The sequence below is a fragment of the Ranitomeya imitator genome, chromosome 6 (genome assembly GCF_032444005.1).
Source record: "Ranitomeya imitator isolate aRanImi1 chromosome 6, aRanImi1.pri, whole genome shotgun sequence".
Lineage (NCBI taxonomy): Eukaryota > Metazoa > Chordata > Amphibia > Anura > Dendrobatidae > Ranitomeya > Ranitomeya imitator.
The window spans coordinates 110,069,058-110,086,920 of record NC_091287.1 but is presented as its reverse complement, the minus strand read 5'-3'; the positions used below and the strand labels follow the sequence as shown (position 1 = coordinate 110,086,920).

Sequence of the window (17,863 nt, the reverse complement as noted above, 5' to 3'; positions counted from 1 at the left end):
CTTCATAAAGGGGATGGGAGAACTACAATACCCAGATAGATTAGCGAAATTAGGATTATTTAGTCTAGAAAAAAGACGACTGAGGGGCGATCTAATAACCATGTATAAGTATATAAGGGGACAATACAAATATCTCGCTGAGGATCTGTTTATACCAAGGAAGGGGACGGGCACAAGGGGGCATTCTTTGCGTCTGGAGGAGAGAAGGTTTTTCCACCAACATAGAAGAGGATTCTTTACTGTTAGGGCAGTGAGAATCTGGAATTGCTTGCCTGAGGAGGTGGTGATGGCGAACTCAGTCGAGGGGTTCAAGAGAGGCCTGGATGTCTTCCTGGAGCAGAACAATATTGTATCATACAATTATTAGGTTCTGGAGAAGGACGTAGATCTGGGGATTTATTATGATGGAATATAGGCTGAACTGGATGGACAAATGTCTCTTTTCGGCCTAACTATGTTACTATGTTACTAAATCAAGAGTACACGTGAAAATGAGGCTAGGTTCACATTGCGTTAACAGCAGCCCGTTCAACACATGCGTTAACGGGCTGCTGTTAACGCAACTGCTGACCTTCCATCAAGCTATCGCAGATAAAGCTAGCAGATGCTCTATCTGCGCTAGCAGTGACGGACCCGGAAACGCTGCAGCCCATGTCCCAGGGTCGGTCACTCAATGACGGCACATCGCTAGTGCACGCCCATTGTGGGCGTGCGCTGGCGATGCATCCTTCATAGGACTTAATGGCGGCGTTAATGGACTGCGTTGCACCGCGTTATGCCGCGGTGTAACGTAGTCCGTCTAACGGACGCCACAGACGCAGTGTGAACCCAGCCTAAGCATGTTTGTAATACAACTTATCAGAGAAATATTATTCTTCTCTGCCGGAATTGATCAGTCCTTATCAAAAGTCTCAGTTTTGAGGTAAAATCCGTATTCTGTGAAGGCAGCATTTCCCATTACTGAGAGAGGAGATGGCTGCTGCTACTGATAAGATTGTATGTAGATTAGAGGAGGAGGAGCTTTCTCTAGCTCCTCCCGTCTACATAGGCAGATGCTATGGATACAATTCTATCTCAGTAATGGGAAAATCTGTCTTCACTGAATATAGATTTTACCTCAGAATTGAAAAGTTTGATACCTGATGAATTTTGGCAAAGAAAGAAAAACATTTTTCTGATACGATATATTACATCGTTGCTTATTTTTGTATGTACTATTGATTTATGAAATAAAAATTAAAGCGATGGTTACTCTTTAACCCCTTAACGTCCAATGACGGCTATATCCGACATTGGATGCCTCCCCGTTTGGTGCGGGTTCCGGTGATGAGCCCGGACCTTTGATCACCTGACATTTGCCCCTAACAGCTGCGGGTGGAATCGCAATCTACCTCTGGTTGTTAACATGTTACATGCCGCTGACAAACTTTGACAGCGGCATTTAATATGCATGAGCAGGACGCACGTCATTACCGCCTCCCATCAGCGTCCGTGTCCGGTCGGCATTCATAGCAAGTGAGGATTTCTGCTACACTGAGTAGGGCTGCAGCCCTGCTCTATGTAATGCAAGCGATCAGATGATCGCAGCTTCTTGTCTCCCATCGAGAACAGCGCTTTCTGTAACGCTTATTCCCCAGCGTCGATGCATGACATCCATGTGTGTTATGCGTATGCACGTATGCAGCATGTTTTCTGGCCTGTGCTTACATTAAAAAACAGGCATGTCAGCGTGTTTTGCCCACGGACACACGGTGTTACATGTGCACAGACCCATTCACTTGAATAGGCAAATAGCGCTCCGTTCTCCCAGTAGTACTGTTCTAGCACACATGGGGTATTGCCACGTTCAATAGAAATTCCATTGAGCCTGAAAAATATTTCCTGATTACATGTAGGGTATTGGCACACTCAGGAAAAAAATGGACCTCAGTTTGTTGTTAAAAAAATATATATTAGCCCTTAGAAAAATCAAAAACTTGGGGCTAAAACAACATTTTAGTGGTACAAATATGCAAATAGTCTCTTCAGAGAGGAAGAGAACTTGAACTCTAGTGCCACCTATTGGAAGTAGCAATCCTAAAAAGTAAATGTTGACCCTTTAACGAGCCTTGTCACATGAGTTAGGATAAAAGTCAAACCAGAATCTCAATTTGCAAACACTGTATTTCGGGGTACTGCCCCTCATCAGTGCAAAGTGTGAGAACTAGTTCAGCTGTGTGAGAGGCATCTGACCGTGATCCAAGTAGTAACGTTTATCCTTGCGGAGAGTGACATGTTAAGCATGCCGAGATGAGGAGTCAGCTGCAATGCTCCTCTGGGAAATATGCAAAAGTCTCTTCAGAGAGGAAGAGAACTAGAACTCTAGTGCCACCTATTGGTAGTAGCAATCCTAAAAAGTCAATGTTGACCCTTTAAAGAGCCTTGTCACATGACTTAGGATAAAAGCCAAACCAGAATCTCAATTTTCAGACTGTTTCGGGGTACTGCCCCTCGTCAGTGCAAAGTGTGAGATCGGGTTTGGCTCTGCGAGAGCAGTCTGACCTTCATCTCAGTGGTATAAAATTCTGAGGCACATGTGGTGTTAATATGATCACTGCACCCCTAGATGAATTCATTTGGGAGTGTAGTTTGTAAAATGAGTTCACATGTAGGGGGATTCTGTTGTTTTTGCACCTCAGGGGCTCTGCCAATGTGACATGGCACCCTCAAACCACTCCAGCAAAATATGAACTCCAATATGGCGCCTCTTCCCTTCTGAGCTTTGCACTGTGCCTCAAAAGTAGTATTCCCTACATATGGGGTATCTGTGCACTCAAGAAAAATTGCACAACAACTTTTGGGGTCCAGTTTCTCCACTTACCCTTGTTAAAAATGGGAACGAAAATCACTTGGAGTTTCCACTGTTTAGGCACATCAGGGGCTCTCCAAACACGACATGACGTTCAATCTCCATTCCAACCCATTTTGCATTGAAAAAGTAAAACTGCGCTTTTTCTCTTCCGAGCTCTGCCATGCGCCGAAACAGTGGTTTACTCCCACATATGTGGTATCCGCATACTCAGGACAAATTGCAGAACAACTTTTGGGGTCCAATTTCTCCTGTTACCATTGGTGAAATATAAAATTGGAGGTGAAAAGATCATATTTGTGGAAAAAAGAGGGATTTTTGGTTCTTACCGTAAAATCTCTTTCTTGGAGCCTTCATTGGGGGACACAGGTAACCATGGGGGTATGCTGCTGTCACTAGGAGGTGACACTATGCAAATAAAGAAGAAGTAACTCCTCCCCGGCAGTATACACCCTCCGACAGGCACCAGGCAACTCAGTTGGTGCAAAAGCAGTAGTAGGAACAGGTAATATAAAACTCAACCTATGTACCAACCCATAACAACGGCACGTTGGCCAACACGGTACAACTTCAAGGGAGGGTGCTGTGTCCCCCCAATGAAGGCTCCAAGAAAGAGATTTTACGGTAAGAACCAAAAATCCCTCTTTCTTTCTCGCCTCATTGGGGGACACAGGTAACCATGGGACGTCCAAAAGCAGTCCCTAGGGCGGGATATTCTGCAGAAAAAGAGGAGTTAGGTCGGCCTGTCAGAAACCGCCGCCTGCAGTATCCTCCTACCCAGGTTCGCGTCCGCAGAAGCCGGAGTATGCACCTTGTAGAATTTGACAAAGGTGTGAATGGATGACCACGTTGCGGCCTTGCAAACCTGCGAGGCCGAAGCTTGGTGACGAACTGCCCAGGAAGCTCCCACATCCCGGGTAGAGTGAGACCTCACCCCCGACGGAGGCCGTTTGTCTTGAACACGGTATGCCTCCAGAACCGCCGAACGGATCCAACGAGAAATTGTGGACTTGGAGGCGGGGAGCCCCTTTCGCTGCCCTTCCGAGACGATGAACAGAGATTCGGCCTGACGAAAAGAGGCAGTTCTGGCGAGATAAATTCGGATAGCCCTGACTACATCCAACTTGTGAAGAGATTTCTCCAAGGGATGGACCGGGGAAGGGCACAAGGAAGGGAGGACAATGTCCTCATTGATGTGAAAAGCCGAAACCACCTTTGGTAGAAAGGAAGGAACCGGACGAAGAACCACTTTGTCCTGATGCAGGACTAGAAAGGGAGAACGACATGATAATGCCGCCAGCTTCGACACTCTTCTAATGGAGGTGATGGCGACCAAAAAGGCCACCTTCCAGGATAGAAACGAGAAGGAAATGTCCTGAATCTGTTCAAAGGGCGCACGCTGGAGGGCGTCCAAAACGAGGTTGAGGTCCCAAGGCTCGACAGGAGCACGATAAGGGGGAGCTATATGAGCGACCCCCTGGATGAAGGTCCTCACCTGAGGCAGGGATGTCAGGTCTCTTTGAAAAAGAATGGACAGAGCGGAAATCTGACCCTTCAAGGTGCTAAGGGAAAGACCCGAATCTAGACCGGCTTGAAGGAAACTGAGAAGGGATGGAAGGGAAAAGGTCATAGGAAACAGATTGTTGTCCTGACATCACTGGAAAAAAGCCTTCCAACACCTGTGGTAAATACGCGAGGAAGCCGGTTTTCTCGCCCTTATCATAGTCTGGATGACGCTATGAGAAAAACCCGCGTCCTTCAGGACCGCGGCCTCAACGGCCATACCGTTAAATTCAGAGACCGAGAATTCGGGTGGAATAGGCGTCCCTGCGAAAGAAGGTCCGGACGATCTGGAAGCCTCCACGGAACGTCCGATAGCATGTTCACCAGTTCCGCATACGAGGCCCTGCGAGGCCAATCTGGAGCTACTAAGAGTAATGGGACCCCTTCTGTCTTGATCTTTTTTACAACCCTTGGGATCAAGGGGAGAGGTGGAAACAGATAGGGCATCTGGAACTGGGTCCACGGGATCAAGAGAGCGTCGCATTCGACGGCCATCGGATCCCGAGATCTGGAGACGTATTGGGGAACCTTGTGGTTTGCCCGGGAGGCCATCAAGTCTACGTCTGGGACCCCCCACCGCTGGCAAATCTGGCTGAAGATTGCAGGGAGAAGAGACCACTCGCCCGCCACGATGCCCTGGCAACTTAGAAAGTCGGCTTCCCAATTGTCCACCCCTGGGATGTGGACGGCTGACAGAGAGGGAACGTGACCCTCCGCCCAACGCAGGATTTTTGCCACTTCCGCCATGACTTGTGTGCTGCGAGTCCCTCCCTGATGGTTTATGTAAGCCACGGCCGTGGCGTTGTCCGACTGAATGCGGACCGGTTTCCCTGAAAGGAGAGACTCCCAGCGGATGAGGGCTAGGAAGATGGCTCTGATTTCCAAGAGGTTGAGAGGGAGGCGTGCCTGAAAAACTGCTCCCCAACCTTGGAGGCTGGCGTTGGTGGTGATCACCTGCCAGCGGGGAGGGAGAAATGACCTCCCGCGCAGCATGGAGGTGGACAGCGTCCACCAAGAGAGGGACTGTTTCACTCTGGGAGAGAGGCGAAACGGGCGATCCAGGGAAAGTGGATTCCTGTCCCAGGCCAACAGAACGGCCAGCTGGAGGGACGAGAGTGGAACTGGGCATAGGGGACCGCTTCCATGGAGGCGACCATCTTTTCCCAGAACCCTCATGGCGAAGCGGAGAGACTGGGGATTTGGGCTCTTTAGTGCACTGACCCCCCGACGAAGAGAAAGGAACTTCTCCTTGGGAAGAAAGACCTGAGCCTGAGAGGTGTCGAATTCCATACCCAGGAACTCCAGTCGCTGAGTTGGAATCAGGGAAGACTTCTGGTAACTGATTATCCAGCCGAGGCGAAGAAGCGTGCCCAGAGTAAGCTGGAGGCTCTGGCTGCAATCCCGACGGAATGGACCCTTGATCAAAAGGTCGTCGAGGTATGGGATTACCAGAATCCCCTTTGAACGTAGGATGGCCATGACAGCTGCCATGACTTTCGTAAAGACCCTGGGCGCAGACACCAGACCGAAAGGGAGGGCCGTGAACTAATAGTGATGACCTTGGATCGCGAACCGGAGGAATCTGATGTCGTACGCAAATAGGGACGTGAAGGTACGCATCTCGGATATCCACGGAACACAGAAACTCTCCCATATCCATGGACGCGATCACCGAGCGTAGAGATTCCATCCTGAAACGCCGAATCCGGAGATGGAGGTTCGGCTGTTTGAGATCCAAAATTGGATGGAGAGAGCCGTCCTTTTTTGGAACCATGAACAGATTTGAGTAAAAACCCAAAAACCGCTCGCGATGAGGCACCGGAACTACGACACCTGAGGCGAGGAGCGAATCGACGGCCTGGAGAAGTCCTGAGAGGTGGGAGGGCTGTTTGATTGGACGAGAGAGCAGGAAACGTCTTCCTGGGGGTGAAGAAAATTCTATCTTGTAGCCTGACCCAGGCGTCGTCGACTACTGAAAGCCAAACCTCTGAGAACAGGAGAAGCCGGCCTCCCACCCTGGAGGGATTTCCAGGTGGGGGCGACCCGTCATTTATTAGAGGACCTGTGGCCCCGAGATCCAGAGGGTCTTGCGGGGTGGCTCTTAGCCCTCCAGCGCGGTGGAGGCCTGAAAGAAGGTTTTCTTCGGTCTCCTTGCGAGGAAGAAAGTTCCTGGTTGGGGTTTCCTGATGAGGCGAAGGACCGAAAGGGACGAAAAGACTGGGGGCCCCTCCAGTGGAAGGGACGTTTCGGCTTGGACTGGGGTAACGAGGTACTCTTACCACCTGTAGCGTCCGAGATCATTTGATCCAGCTGCGTGCCGAAGAGTCTAGAACCCTGGAAGGGCAGACCAGTGAGATTTTTTAGAAGCGGGGTCAGCGTTCCACGCCATTAGCCAGAGAATCCGGCGAATGGCCACAATGTTGCTGTTAGCCCTGGTGGAGCAGGCCGCTGCATCAAGGGAGGCATTCATGAGGTATTTACCCGCAAGAGAAATCTGATCCGCCAAGTCAGACAGTTCCTCAGCAGGAGCAGAGGCCAAAATGCCTCTGCGCAGGGTCTTGGCCTAGGCCGACACAGCCTTGGCTACCCAGGAAGAGGCGAAACTAGGGCAGAGGGAGGCTCCGGAAGCCTCAAATGACGATTTTGCTAATGCCTCGATTTGCCTGTCTGTGGGGTCCTTAAGGGAAGCCGCGTCCGGGATAGACAGAACAGTCTGCGAGGATAGCCTGGAGACGGGCGTGTCGACCTTAGGAGACTCGGACCATTTGGAGACAAGGTCGAAGTGAAAAGGGTATAACACGTCAAGCCGTTTCCTGCCAGGGAAACGCTTGCCAGGGTTTCCCCAGTGTGTAGAGGTAGGGTTGTCAAACTCCCTGTGATTAGGAAAAAACCTAGAGGGACGTTTAATCCGTTTAAACGCAATGGAGACGTCCTGAGAGCTTGCCTCATCCTCTTTTAGTTCAAGCGTCTGAATGATAGCTGAAATAAGGCTATTGACCATCTCCTGTGTTCCGGAAGTCTGATCTGCATCAGAGTCAGATTCCGACTGAGAGGATAGGTCAGACCCGACGTCCGCCTGCGAGGAGGGGGAACGGGCAGATAGGGGAATCCCGTCCAGGGAACTGGAAGAGGATCTAGATAAGGTCCGTTTTCTGTCTCTCTTGTCCGGTCTGCCTCTGTGAGGGTCTAGGACAGGTGCGAGCGAATCGCCGTGTGAGGCGTTCGTGGCACTGGTGGCATTAGAGAGAAACGGGATGTGTTCAAGTGCCTGGGCCAGGGACTGAGAAACCTTAGTCAGGTCGGACACTGATTGAGACATAGCAACAGCCCACTCTGGGGGAGGGGGGGTGCACTCATCCCGGGACCTAGGAGCTTCCTGAGGGACTGACATGGTGGGAGGAACGCAGGACGGGCAGAAAGGAGAAGGCTGACCTGAGGCCCACTTTTTCTTAAAATGAGCGCAGGCCTAATGGGTGGCCGTAGTGGCAAAGGCCGGGGTGGCGTCGGACATAGGTGGATATTACCTTGTCCAGGTGCGGAGAAGTACTGCCGGGAGGAGTTGAGCCCGAGGGAGCAGTAGTGCTGAGCCTGCTGAAAAACAGCTACAGCGGTAGCCGCAGGTGCCTGTGTTCCCCCGAGAATCCTGTGTCCCACGCGGTGAGCAGACGCTGACAGGGGGCAGGAAGCAGCAGAAAGAGCGCGGAGATCGCGCGACGCTGTGGGTGTGGACAGGCGCCGAAGGGGGAATAGAAGAAAGCGCCCCCAGAGCGCTGAAAAATTCCCGGTCGCAATAATGCCGGCCGCCACAAGAGGGCGCGCAAGCGCCAAAAGAAGGAGAAAAAGCCGGGAGAGGCAGAAACAAATGGCGGCCGCGCACGCCTGCAAGTTTAAATAAAAGGAGGGAAAAAATGCCAGCGTTATGCGATCTTTCCCCGCTGGTGTAGCGCATCCCGGCACCTGAAAATGCGGCCCTGTCCCCTATCAAAAGGAAGCCTGGTAAGATCTATGTAGATCGCTGGCGGGAGGGGGGGGGGGGGGTTGTTGATTGAAGACTCCCTACCTGGAGATGAGGAACCATCAGGATCCCTGGTGGGAGAGGGTCCTGGAAGAAGTCCTCCTTCCCGCGCCACGAACTCTTCGACGCAGAAGACGGCGTCAACCCCTAACCAGAGGGAGAGGGTCACTGGAAGTGACCGCAGTCTTCCTCTCAGCCCACTCTGAGGAGAGGGATGAGGAGGGGAAGCGGGCAGGACTGGCCACCGAGAAGAGGTCACCCTGAACACCCGAAAGTGTGACAGGGGACAAGTCCTGCCCAGCGGATCCGAGAGGGTGCAATGTGGGTAATACAACACTGCTCTCTCGGTCGCTCAAAGTGGGGATAACAGAGTGAGAAAAACTGCACCCTGTTACCCTGAAGAAAAGAGTCTGAAAAAGAAAGGGAAAAGGTTAATAAACAAAACAAATCCCTGTAAAAAGAAATGCGGATCTGGGGTCTGCCTCCTACAGACACTAAGCAAAAACTGAGTTGCCTGGTGCCTGTCGGAGGGTGTAAACTGCCAGGGAGGAGTTACTTCTTCTTTATTTGCATAGTGTCAGCCTCCTAGTGACAGCAGCATACACCCATGGTTACCTGTGTCCCCCAATGAGGCGAGAAAGAAATATAATTCTGTATTTTTAAGGCTCTACGTTATAAACTTATGTGAAGCACTTGGGAGTTCAAAGTGCTCACCATACATCTAGAGAAGTTCTTTGGGGGTTTCGTTTCCAAAATGGGGTCACTTGTGGGGGGGTTCCCACTGTTAGGCACATCAGAGACTTTCCAAACGCGGCATGGTGTCCAATTTCAATTCCAGGCAATTTTGCTTTGAAAAAGTCAAATGGCGCCCCTTCCGAGCTCTGCTGAGCGCCCAAACAGTGGTTTACCCCCGCATACGGGGTAGTAACGTACTCAGGACAAATTGCACAACAACTTTTGGGGTCCAATTTCTCTTGTTACCCTTGGGAAAAAAAAATGGATCTGAAGTAAATTTTTTGTGAAAAAAGTTAAATGTAAATTTTTTTTATTTTTTTAAAACCTTCCAAAAATTCTTGTGAAGCACCTGAAGGGTAAATAAACGTCCTGAATGTGGTCACATTTGGGTATTTTATATCATATAGACCCCTCAAAGTGACTTCAAATGTGATGTGGTCCCTAAAAAAAAAATGGTGTTGTAAAAATGAGAAATCGCGGTTTTCAATTTTAACCCTTATAACTCCCTAACAAAAAAAATGTTAGTTCCAAAATTATGCTGATGTAAAGTAGACATGTGGGAAATGTTACTAATTAAGTATTTTGTGTGACACATCTCTGTCATTTAGGGCATGAAAATGTCTACATTTCGCCAAATTTCTGTTTTTTTCACAAATAAATGCAATATCAAAGAAATTTTACCACTAACATAAAGTACAATATGTCACATTCTCAGAATCACTGGGATCCATGGAAGTGTTCCAGAGTTATTACCTAATAAAGGGACAGTGGTCAGAATTGTAAAAATTGGCCTGGTCATTAACGTGCAAACCACCCTTGGGGGTAAAGGGGTTAAAGTTGTTCTGGTCTCCTTTGGCCAAAATTCAGTGCAAAGTGGACGTTGACATGCATTTCTGACGTGCAGATAATCAGTGGTTCCAAGTACAGATGAGTGAATAAATTCAAGCGGAAAAAAATTCCACTCAAATTTTTCCAAAAAAAAGCGAATCAGTCAAAATGCACATTTTTTTTTATTCGCTTTCACACAGATTTGGCAAGATGGTGCCGTTGGACATCATTTTTCTGAGCTATAAAGTGCCATCAAAAGGTTAAAAAAGGAACCTTTTACTCTTTTTACCGCCCAACTCCTCCACTCCCCACATCACATCTTATGATCCCTACTGCGTGCTCTGAAATGTCGAGCCTCTCACATGGAGCCCGGACCTCCAGTTCTGATGAGGTCTGGAAGAGTCCCATGCAGGTCATGGCGCAATTTGAGCGACATCATGACTTTGAGATCTTTCGCATGCTTGTGTAGTATTTTCCTGAGGACCAGACGGGTGCATCATCTTGCAATTATCTAGAAAGCCTTGGAGCATAATAAGGGACATTTAATTCTTCACAAATCAAGTGTCCCAGGAAAATCTGAAACAGGTGAATTAAAATTCCTGCCTGATTCGCTCATCACTAGTTCCAAGTGCAATCCTAAGGCTCGGCCTACACCACAACTTTTCGTGTCACTACTGATTGATTTCAGCTCTCGTGCTACAGGTGTGGTATATGGGAATATATTGATTTGAATCCATTCTTGTGCACTGCAACTGAAAATCAGTTCTGCTTATTTGTGTATCCCGGGATGTAGAATTTTGGAAGAGTTTTGATGTGAAGAAACAAGTGAAATTAAAGTGTTTCATGCGCTAAACTTGAGCTGTTGGTCTTTTAAAGCCATTGGTGCCAGAATACAAGATATTGTCATCCAGAATCATGGCCACATCAATGCTTATTGGCTTTTAATATCACTGTAATGGCATTTTTGAGAATTAAAGTATAATAACACAGCAAATAGAATAACTATTGCTTGAAGGGACAATATTATGAAGGGATCAAAATTAAGAGTAGGCAGCTGGTTTGTTTGTGATGAACTCCCTGGCCCTAATTTATGAAGGGAGCGCTGGAGTACCTCTTCGTGAATTTGTCATATTTTAAAACTGCCTTAATGTTAGTGTAATTTTGAGTTGTGACCTTTTCAGCAGTTTTACGCAACTGCCCTGGATTAATGAAGCACTGCTTATGCCAGAACTATGTGATACTTGAAGGTTGTTACTCGATGGATTGATTAATTTCTGTATTGTTTATTGATTAGAAGATGTTCCCAAATTCAACAGCGATGATGATGATGACCACAATGATGAGCCTTCCCCCCTCTACTCTTCAACCTTTAGCTTCAAATCTACAGAAAAACCAGCAAGCAAGCCATCTGCCAAGAAAGGTAAAGCTGACATTCAATAATTATAACAATAGACAAAACTAGAAATGTAAAAGACCACTCTGGGGCATTGTTTTATTTCACCTTTTAACCTTTTCACAACATTTGACATAAGTTTACATCATGGTCGGGAAGGGGTTTCCATAAAATGATGTTATTTTACATCAAGGCGATCATGTGGGCACAGTAGCAGTGACTGTGCAATCGCCGCCAGGAGTTCTGCTTAAGTGATAGCCGAACCCCAGAAGTCACAGCCAGGAGCAGTGCCCTCACCGCCCCCAGCTTTGTAAACTACAAAATGCTGTGATTTAGAAAGCAGGGAAAGGGAGGGGGCTCCCTTTCTCACGCGATTTACACCCCAGCAATGTCATTGTGGGCTACTGATCGTTGCTGTGACAATTCGAGGTCATCATGGCAACCTCTGGGTCTGCCATCTACGGTGGCCTGTTTAGACTATGCCAGGGACATGGTCTTAAAAGGTGTAACATTGACAGGTATAATGTAGTGCTGGTGCATTGCAATGCGTTATGCCAGCTATCAGAGTAATAAATGTTAGTCACTCTATGGGACTTCAAGTTAAAATGTAAAAAAAAAAGAAACTTACACAGAGTGAAAAAATATTATACTATTAAATATGTATATTTATGTAAAATAAAAAAAAGTACACACATTTGGAATCGCCTCAACTGGAACTGACCTGCTCTATAAAACTGTCACACAAACTAACCCCTTCAGGTGAAATACATTGAAAGAAAAAAAAAAACGGTGGGGGGAGATTTTTTTCATCATACCGCCACAAAAGTGGAATACATTGTGAACAATAAGACGTGATCAAAAAGCCAACTGCAAATAAAAGTGGTATAGATGAAAACATCATCTCGTCCCACAAAAAGCAAGCCGCAGACTGCTCAGTCATCAGAGAAATAAAAGTTTTACCTCTCAGAATATAATGATGCAAAAACAATTCTTGCACTGGCATTTTCCCACGATCCAGAGGTCGCCACAGTTCAGGCTGTGAGGATGCGCCACCTCAGTGACAGCACCGCTAGTCACTGAAGCTGCGCTCACAGCATCTCATTCACCAGTGGTTTTCAGCCGGGACGGTCGCATCTTGGCACTGTCCTGGTTGAAAACTAATTATCCCCTAGATATGGATTATGGCGTGGGACACAACAACGGACAGGTATGGTATATTGTTGGTTTTTTATTTTACTTTTATTACAGGACATCGAGGGCTTCGCAGGAATTGGGTGAGGTTGTATGAAGTCTGTGTATTTCTTTCAGATAAAGAACTTTATTCTGGCTGTGTCTTATAGGATTAGTAATGAATAGGTGTCTTATAGACGCTTCTCCAACCCCCCTAAATATTACCCCACTTGCCACTGCTACAGGGCAAGTGGGAAGAGCGAGGGCAAGTGGGAAGAGCGAGGCTAAGTGCCAGAATTGACGCATCTTAGAGATGCACCTTTTCTGAGGCGACTGAGAGCTGATGTTTTTAGCCTGGGGGGGGCAGTTTCTACGGCCCCTTCTTAGGCTATTAATATCAGCCCGCAGCTGTCTGCATAGCATTTGTTGGTTATAAATTATGGGGGGACCCCACGTCTTTTTTGGGGGGACTCCCATTTTAATAGCCAGTAAAGGCTAAGTATACAGTTGTGAGCTGATATTAATAGCCGCGGAAGCTCCATGGGTATTACCCCCTCCCAGGCTATAAACATCTGCTCCCAGTTGATGGCTTTCCCTCTGTTCGTTTTCAAAATTGCACGGGAATGCTATTTTTTATGGAAAAAAAAAACTTTCATAAATACATATACAGTAATTTGCGCACACACTGTGCTAATTGGATTTGTCACAGACATCTAAATATCTACCTATTCTATATGTATTTACTGTATGTAATCCATGTCTTCTATCCTGTCAGCTCCTGCTGTGTTTTTACACTACCGCGGGTGCTGAATTACTGGCTTTTCTTCTATCTATGTAATATAAATACACATGTATGTGTGTCTATTCTATATGTATTCTATATGTATATATCATATCTATTCTATTCTAACCTGTCAGTGTGATTTTACTATACCTGCATATAAATTAGTGGCTTTTATGATTGGTGTGTAAAAATCGGACAGCACTTGTATGGTCCGAGTGCTGTGTGTTTTGTTTGTTTTTCTCGCACCTATTGACTTCTATTGTGGGATGCAATCCGAATTCTGATTAGAATCACATCATGCTGCGACTTTTTTCCAGTCCAATTGTGATCTGATCCGAGCTGGAAACAAAAATGCAGATAAAGACACAATCATAGAATAACATTGGTCCGAACGCAATCCGATTGCATTCGTCCTATTTCATCGCAAGTGGGAATGAGCCCTAAGGCTCAACTCACATTTATCTTGCGCTCTCCGCTGAGCACGAACACCAGGGCTTCCTTGTAAATCTCTGAAATATGTGATTCTGGCAGAAGATCCCTATAATGAGGCAGGTGGAGACAATGTGGATGCCATCTGGCCTATGAGTGAGCGGCGTTTCTTTTTAGGCCTGCATAAAAGCGCTTTTGCCACAGTTTTGTGCAATTCTAAAAATGACACCACTGAACAGACACCAGGAAAAGTGGCATAAATTGACCTATTAATTGCGCTATAAATAAATGATTGATTTTTTTTTTTTTAAATTGACGTCGTACCCCCAGCCAGGCAAAACTGACAGCTGCAGGCTGAAACCCCCGGCTGTCCGCATTAGCGAGGCTGGTTATCAACAATAGAGGGGTTCCCACACCTTTGTTTTTAATTGTTTAAATAAGTTAAAAAACATTGTGGGCTCTCACCTATTACTCTGTCGCCTCATTGGGGGACACAGGACCATGGGTGTTATGCTGCTGTCCACTAGGAGGCGACACTATGCATAATCTGAAAAAGATTAACCATGGCTCCTCCTCTGCAGGGCCATCCAGGGGTGTATACTGCAGAGGAGGAGCCACGGTTAATCTTTTTCAGATTATGCATAGTGTCCTATGGTTATATTGTAAATAAACACACGCTCAGAAAAAGTCCTTTAATTGAAAGAATAGAAGTGGAAAATCTGTAGAGCAAATAAAGCGCAAATAGGGTCTTGAATGGTTAAAAACATGGGGTGCATCTGGGAGGTAAGGTTTTGTCCTGAAGAAGAGGTCCTGCATGACCTTGAAACTCATTGACTATTAACCTGTTTGAAACAATGCTTTGAAGAATATCATCCGCCATTCATCTTTATCAGCAGCGCAGATTTGGATACATACACTCAGTTCCATTAATGAATCTAAATTAAACTATACTTTCGTCATTACCCATTACACTGAAGCTATTGTGTCCTGTAATGAAACAAAAATAAAAAAAGAACCATATCCCTCACCTATCCATCATTCTGTCCCACATCATAATCCACGTCTGGGGACGAAACGTTTTCAACCTGGATGGTACAAAGATAGGGCCATCCAGGCTGAGAACCACTGAGGAATGAGCTACTGCGAGCACATCATCATTGTCTAGCGGTGACGTCATCAAGATTTACGCTGATCACTAAGGCAGTTTGACCAGCAGGGCCCCTGAACTGCGGTGACCTCTGTGAGATCACCGCTACGACAGTGAGAAAAAGTCTCACAGTGCAGCACTGATCTCACTGATTTCACCGCAGTTCAGGGGCCAAGCTGGGATCACAGCCTCAGTGTCTGCAGTAACCTCAATGACGTCACCGCTAGTCACTGAGGTTGCGCTCACAGCAGTTCATTCTTCAGAGGTTCTCAGACTGGACGGGGTCATCTTGGCACCATCCAGGTTGAAAACTGTTTATCCCCAGACATGGATTACGGTGCGGGATAGAACGATGGACAGGTGAGGAATATGGTTGTTTTTTATTTTTGTTTTATTACATGAGACCATGGCTTCAGTGGAATGGATAATGATGTCTGTCATTCTTTCAATTGAAGGACTTTATTCTGGATGTTTTTTTTTTATATGACTATATGGTTAGTAATGAGGGCGTCTTATAGACGTCTCTTTATTATTAACCTCTGGGCTTGATGTCACACGACAATACAAAGGTGACATCAACCCCCCAACTATCGCCCCTCTTGCCACTGCTACAGGGCAAGTGTGATGAGCGAGGCCAAGTGCCATAAATGGCGCATCTTATAGATAACCTTGGAATATACGTTGGTATGCATACAACATGTAGGTGTATGTTCACGCTGGCCACTAAAGAAACAAAACCTAAGATAAAAACAAGATGAGGAAATATCCTGCAGTAAATAAATAAATACCAATAGTGCATGAAAATAACTTGGGGTACTTCCTTAACATAATTGTAATTAAAAAAATGTAAAAGCCACATCACCGTGTCAAGGTGACCTTATTCAAGATGGTCCTAACCTTTACTATTAAAACCTTACCATATGTCAAATGGTGCAAATGTGAATAAGTTCCGAATAAGCCCCAAATAGGGTCACCTTAACGCTGTGCAATGGCTTTTATGGGTTTTTTTTTTTGTTCAAAATTATGTTAACCAAGTACCCTATGTTGTTTTCATGCACTATTGCTATGTATTTATTTACTGCAGGGTATTTGCTCATTTTGTTTTTATCTTAGGTTTTGTATGTTTGGCATTTCTGTATCGATGAGAGCCCACACGTCTCCAGGAGAACGAGCTGGGCAAAATTTACGGCACAATGGCAAATTTGCAATTTTCACTCGGCAACATACACTTCTGCTTGTTTCTGGAAAACACAAATGGAGTCAAAATCGTCACTACACCTCTAGATAAACTCCCAGACGGGTATAATTTCCAAAATGAGATCACTGTATATGGACTATGCAAAGTATTCTACAATAATTTGTTCTCTATGAGTCAAATAGCACTCTGACCCTTCTGAGTCTTGCTGTGTGGCTAAGCAGTACTGTACAGCCACATATGGGATATTGCCACGTTTCAGCAGAAAATGTGTGAAAAAAAAGTTAGCTCCTCCTCTGCAGTGTACACCCCAGCGACTGGCATTATGAACTTCAGTTTAGCTTAGTGTCAGTAGGAGGTGGACACTGGTCTTTTATTAGACCCTTATCTACCTCAACGTGCGTCGTTCCCTTTCAGGTTTCCAGAGTGATACAGTGTGCATAGTCACAATTGTATTCCCACAATGCGGACTGAGTACGGCGTGTACTTCCACCCCGTATCCTCATAGATCCCTCATCAGGACCAAGACCCCCAGCACACAAGCGTGCTTAGAGGATCCGGACCGGTCCTAGCCCCGTCTCCCACCCACTCGCCCACCAGAGCCTGTCGGTTGGAGGAGACGAGGACATTTCGTAATCAGCACACGGGACGTCTGATACCCTTTTTGATCGAGGTACCTCCTCTATTCTCAGGACAACGACGCAGTTTCTTTTGGCCGGGCTGCACGGGGGGTCGCCGCTGTGCCTGCGCGGATGCCTGTTTTAGGCAGCCGCGCTGCCTTCCTTCACTGGCGGCTGCACTGCCTTTTTCTGGCGGTCGCCGGTCTCTAATGTAGGCCCAGTCTTCTGCAGCTCCGCCCACTTCTGTTTTCATCGAGCGGGCTTTTCTCCCACCCACCAATGACTGCTCCGCCCACCGGCGCCATCTTGGTGCTCCTGGGCGCACGGCTAGCTTTGTCCTCTCCACTGCACAGCTGCAGATCTTATTTTGGCGTCATACAACGCCTCTAGAGCGCACATTCTGGCGTCCTATAGCGGTCACCATCTGCACGGTTCCTCGGATTGCGGCAGGAGCTTACATTGCCTTTCCTGCCTGAGGGGCTACTTCTCCCTGGAGGTCCATCTGCTAGCCGGACAGCTTCCTTCACCTGGAATCCGTTTTCGTCTGCCGTGAGTAGCTCTGCACCCTCTGGCATTTTCTTCAGGGACCTGTTCGTCATGTCTAATTCTAAGGGTGGTCGCTCTCATCCTCCTACTTCTTCCTCTACTTCCTCTGCCTTAGTCAAGCACTTTGCGTGTTCGACTTGTAACCGCAAACTTCCCTCAGGTCAGTCCTCTCCCCTCTGTCAGGCCTGCAGCAACCCCATTATGTCTGTCACTCAGGACCCCTGTGCTGCTCTGCCTGAGAGTGAAGTCCCCACCCCTGGCTGGGCCTCTTCTCTGTCATAATCGGTAGCAGATCTTACACGGGTGTCCCAGACCCTTGTGTTCGTACTCAATCGCCTGCCCCTGCAGACTTCCACAGTAGCCAGCGGGTCGCGGGAAGCTCCGTCCGAGATTTCCAATATAGGCCGCAAAAGATCCAGACAGGAATGCCGGTCTGAGTCCTCTTCTCGTTCCATCTTGCCCTACGGCCCTTCTCTGCGGTCGACCTCCCCCGGTCCTCCTCCCCTGAGTCAGGCGAGGCGTTCTCAGATGCGCCTTCGGAGGATATTTCGGAGCTGGGCCCGAACCAAATCTCTAGCATGAGGGATATG

At 47.3% G+C, this 17,863-nt stretch overlaps 1 protein-coding gene across 2 annotated transcripts in view; it reads left to right on the top strand.

The window, feature by feature from the left end:
• TOP2B (DNA topoisomerase II beta) overlaps positions 1–17,863 on the top strand; it is a 149,379-nt gene that overhangs the window by 112,991 nt on the left and 18,525 nt on the right. Inside the window, exon 34 of one of the 2 annotated variants that reach the window (XM_069729994.1) lies at positions 11,284–11,409. In XM_069729994.1, the coding sequence (XP_069586095.1) occupies positions 11,284–11,409 (126 nt within the window). The remainder of the gene's footprint in view (positions 1–11,283; positions 11,410–17,863) is intronic. The other variant, XM_069729995.1, reaches the window with a different exon arrangement.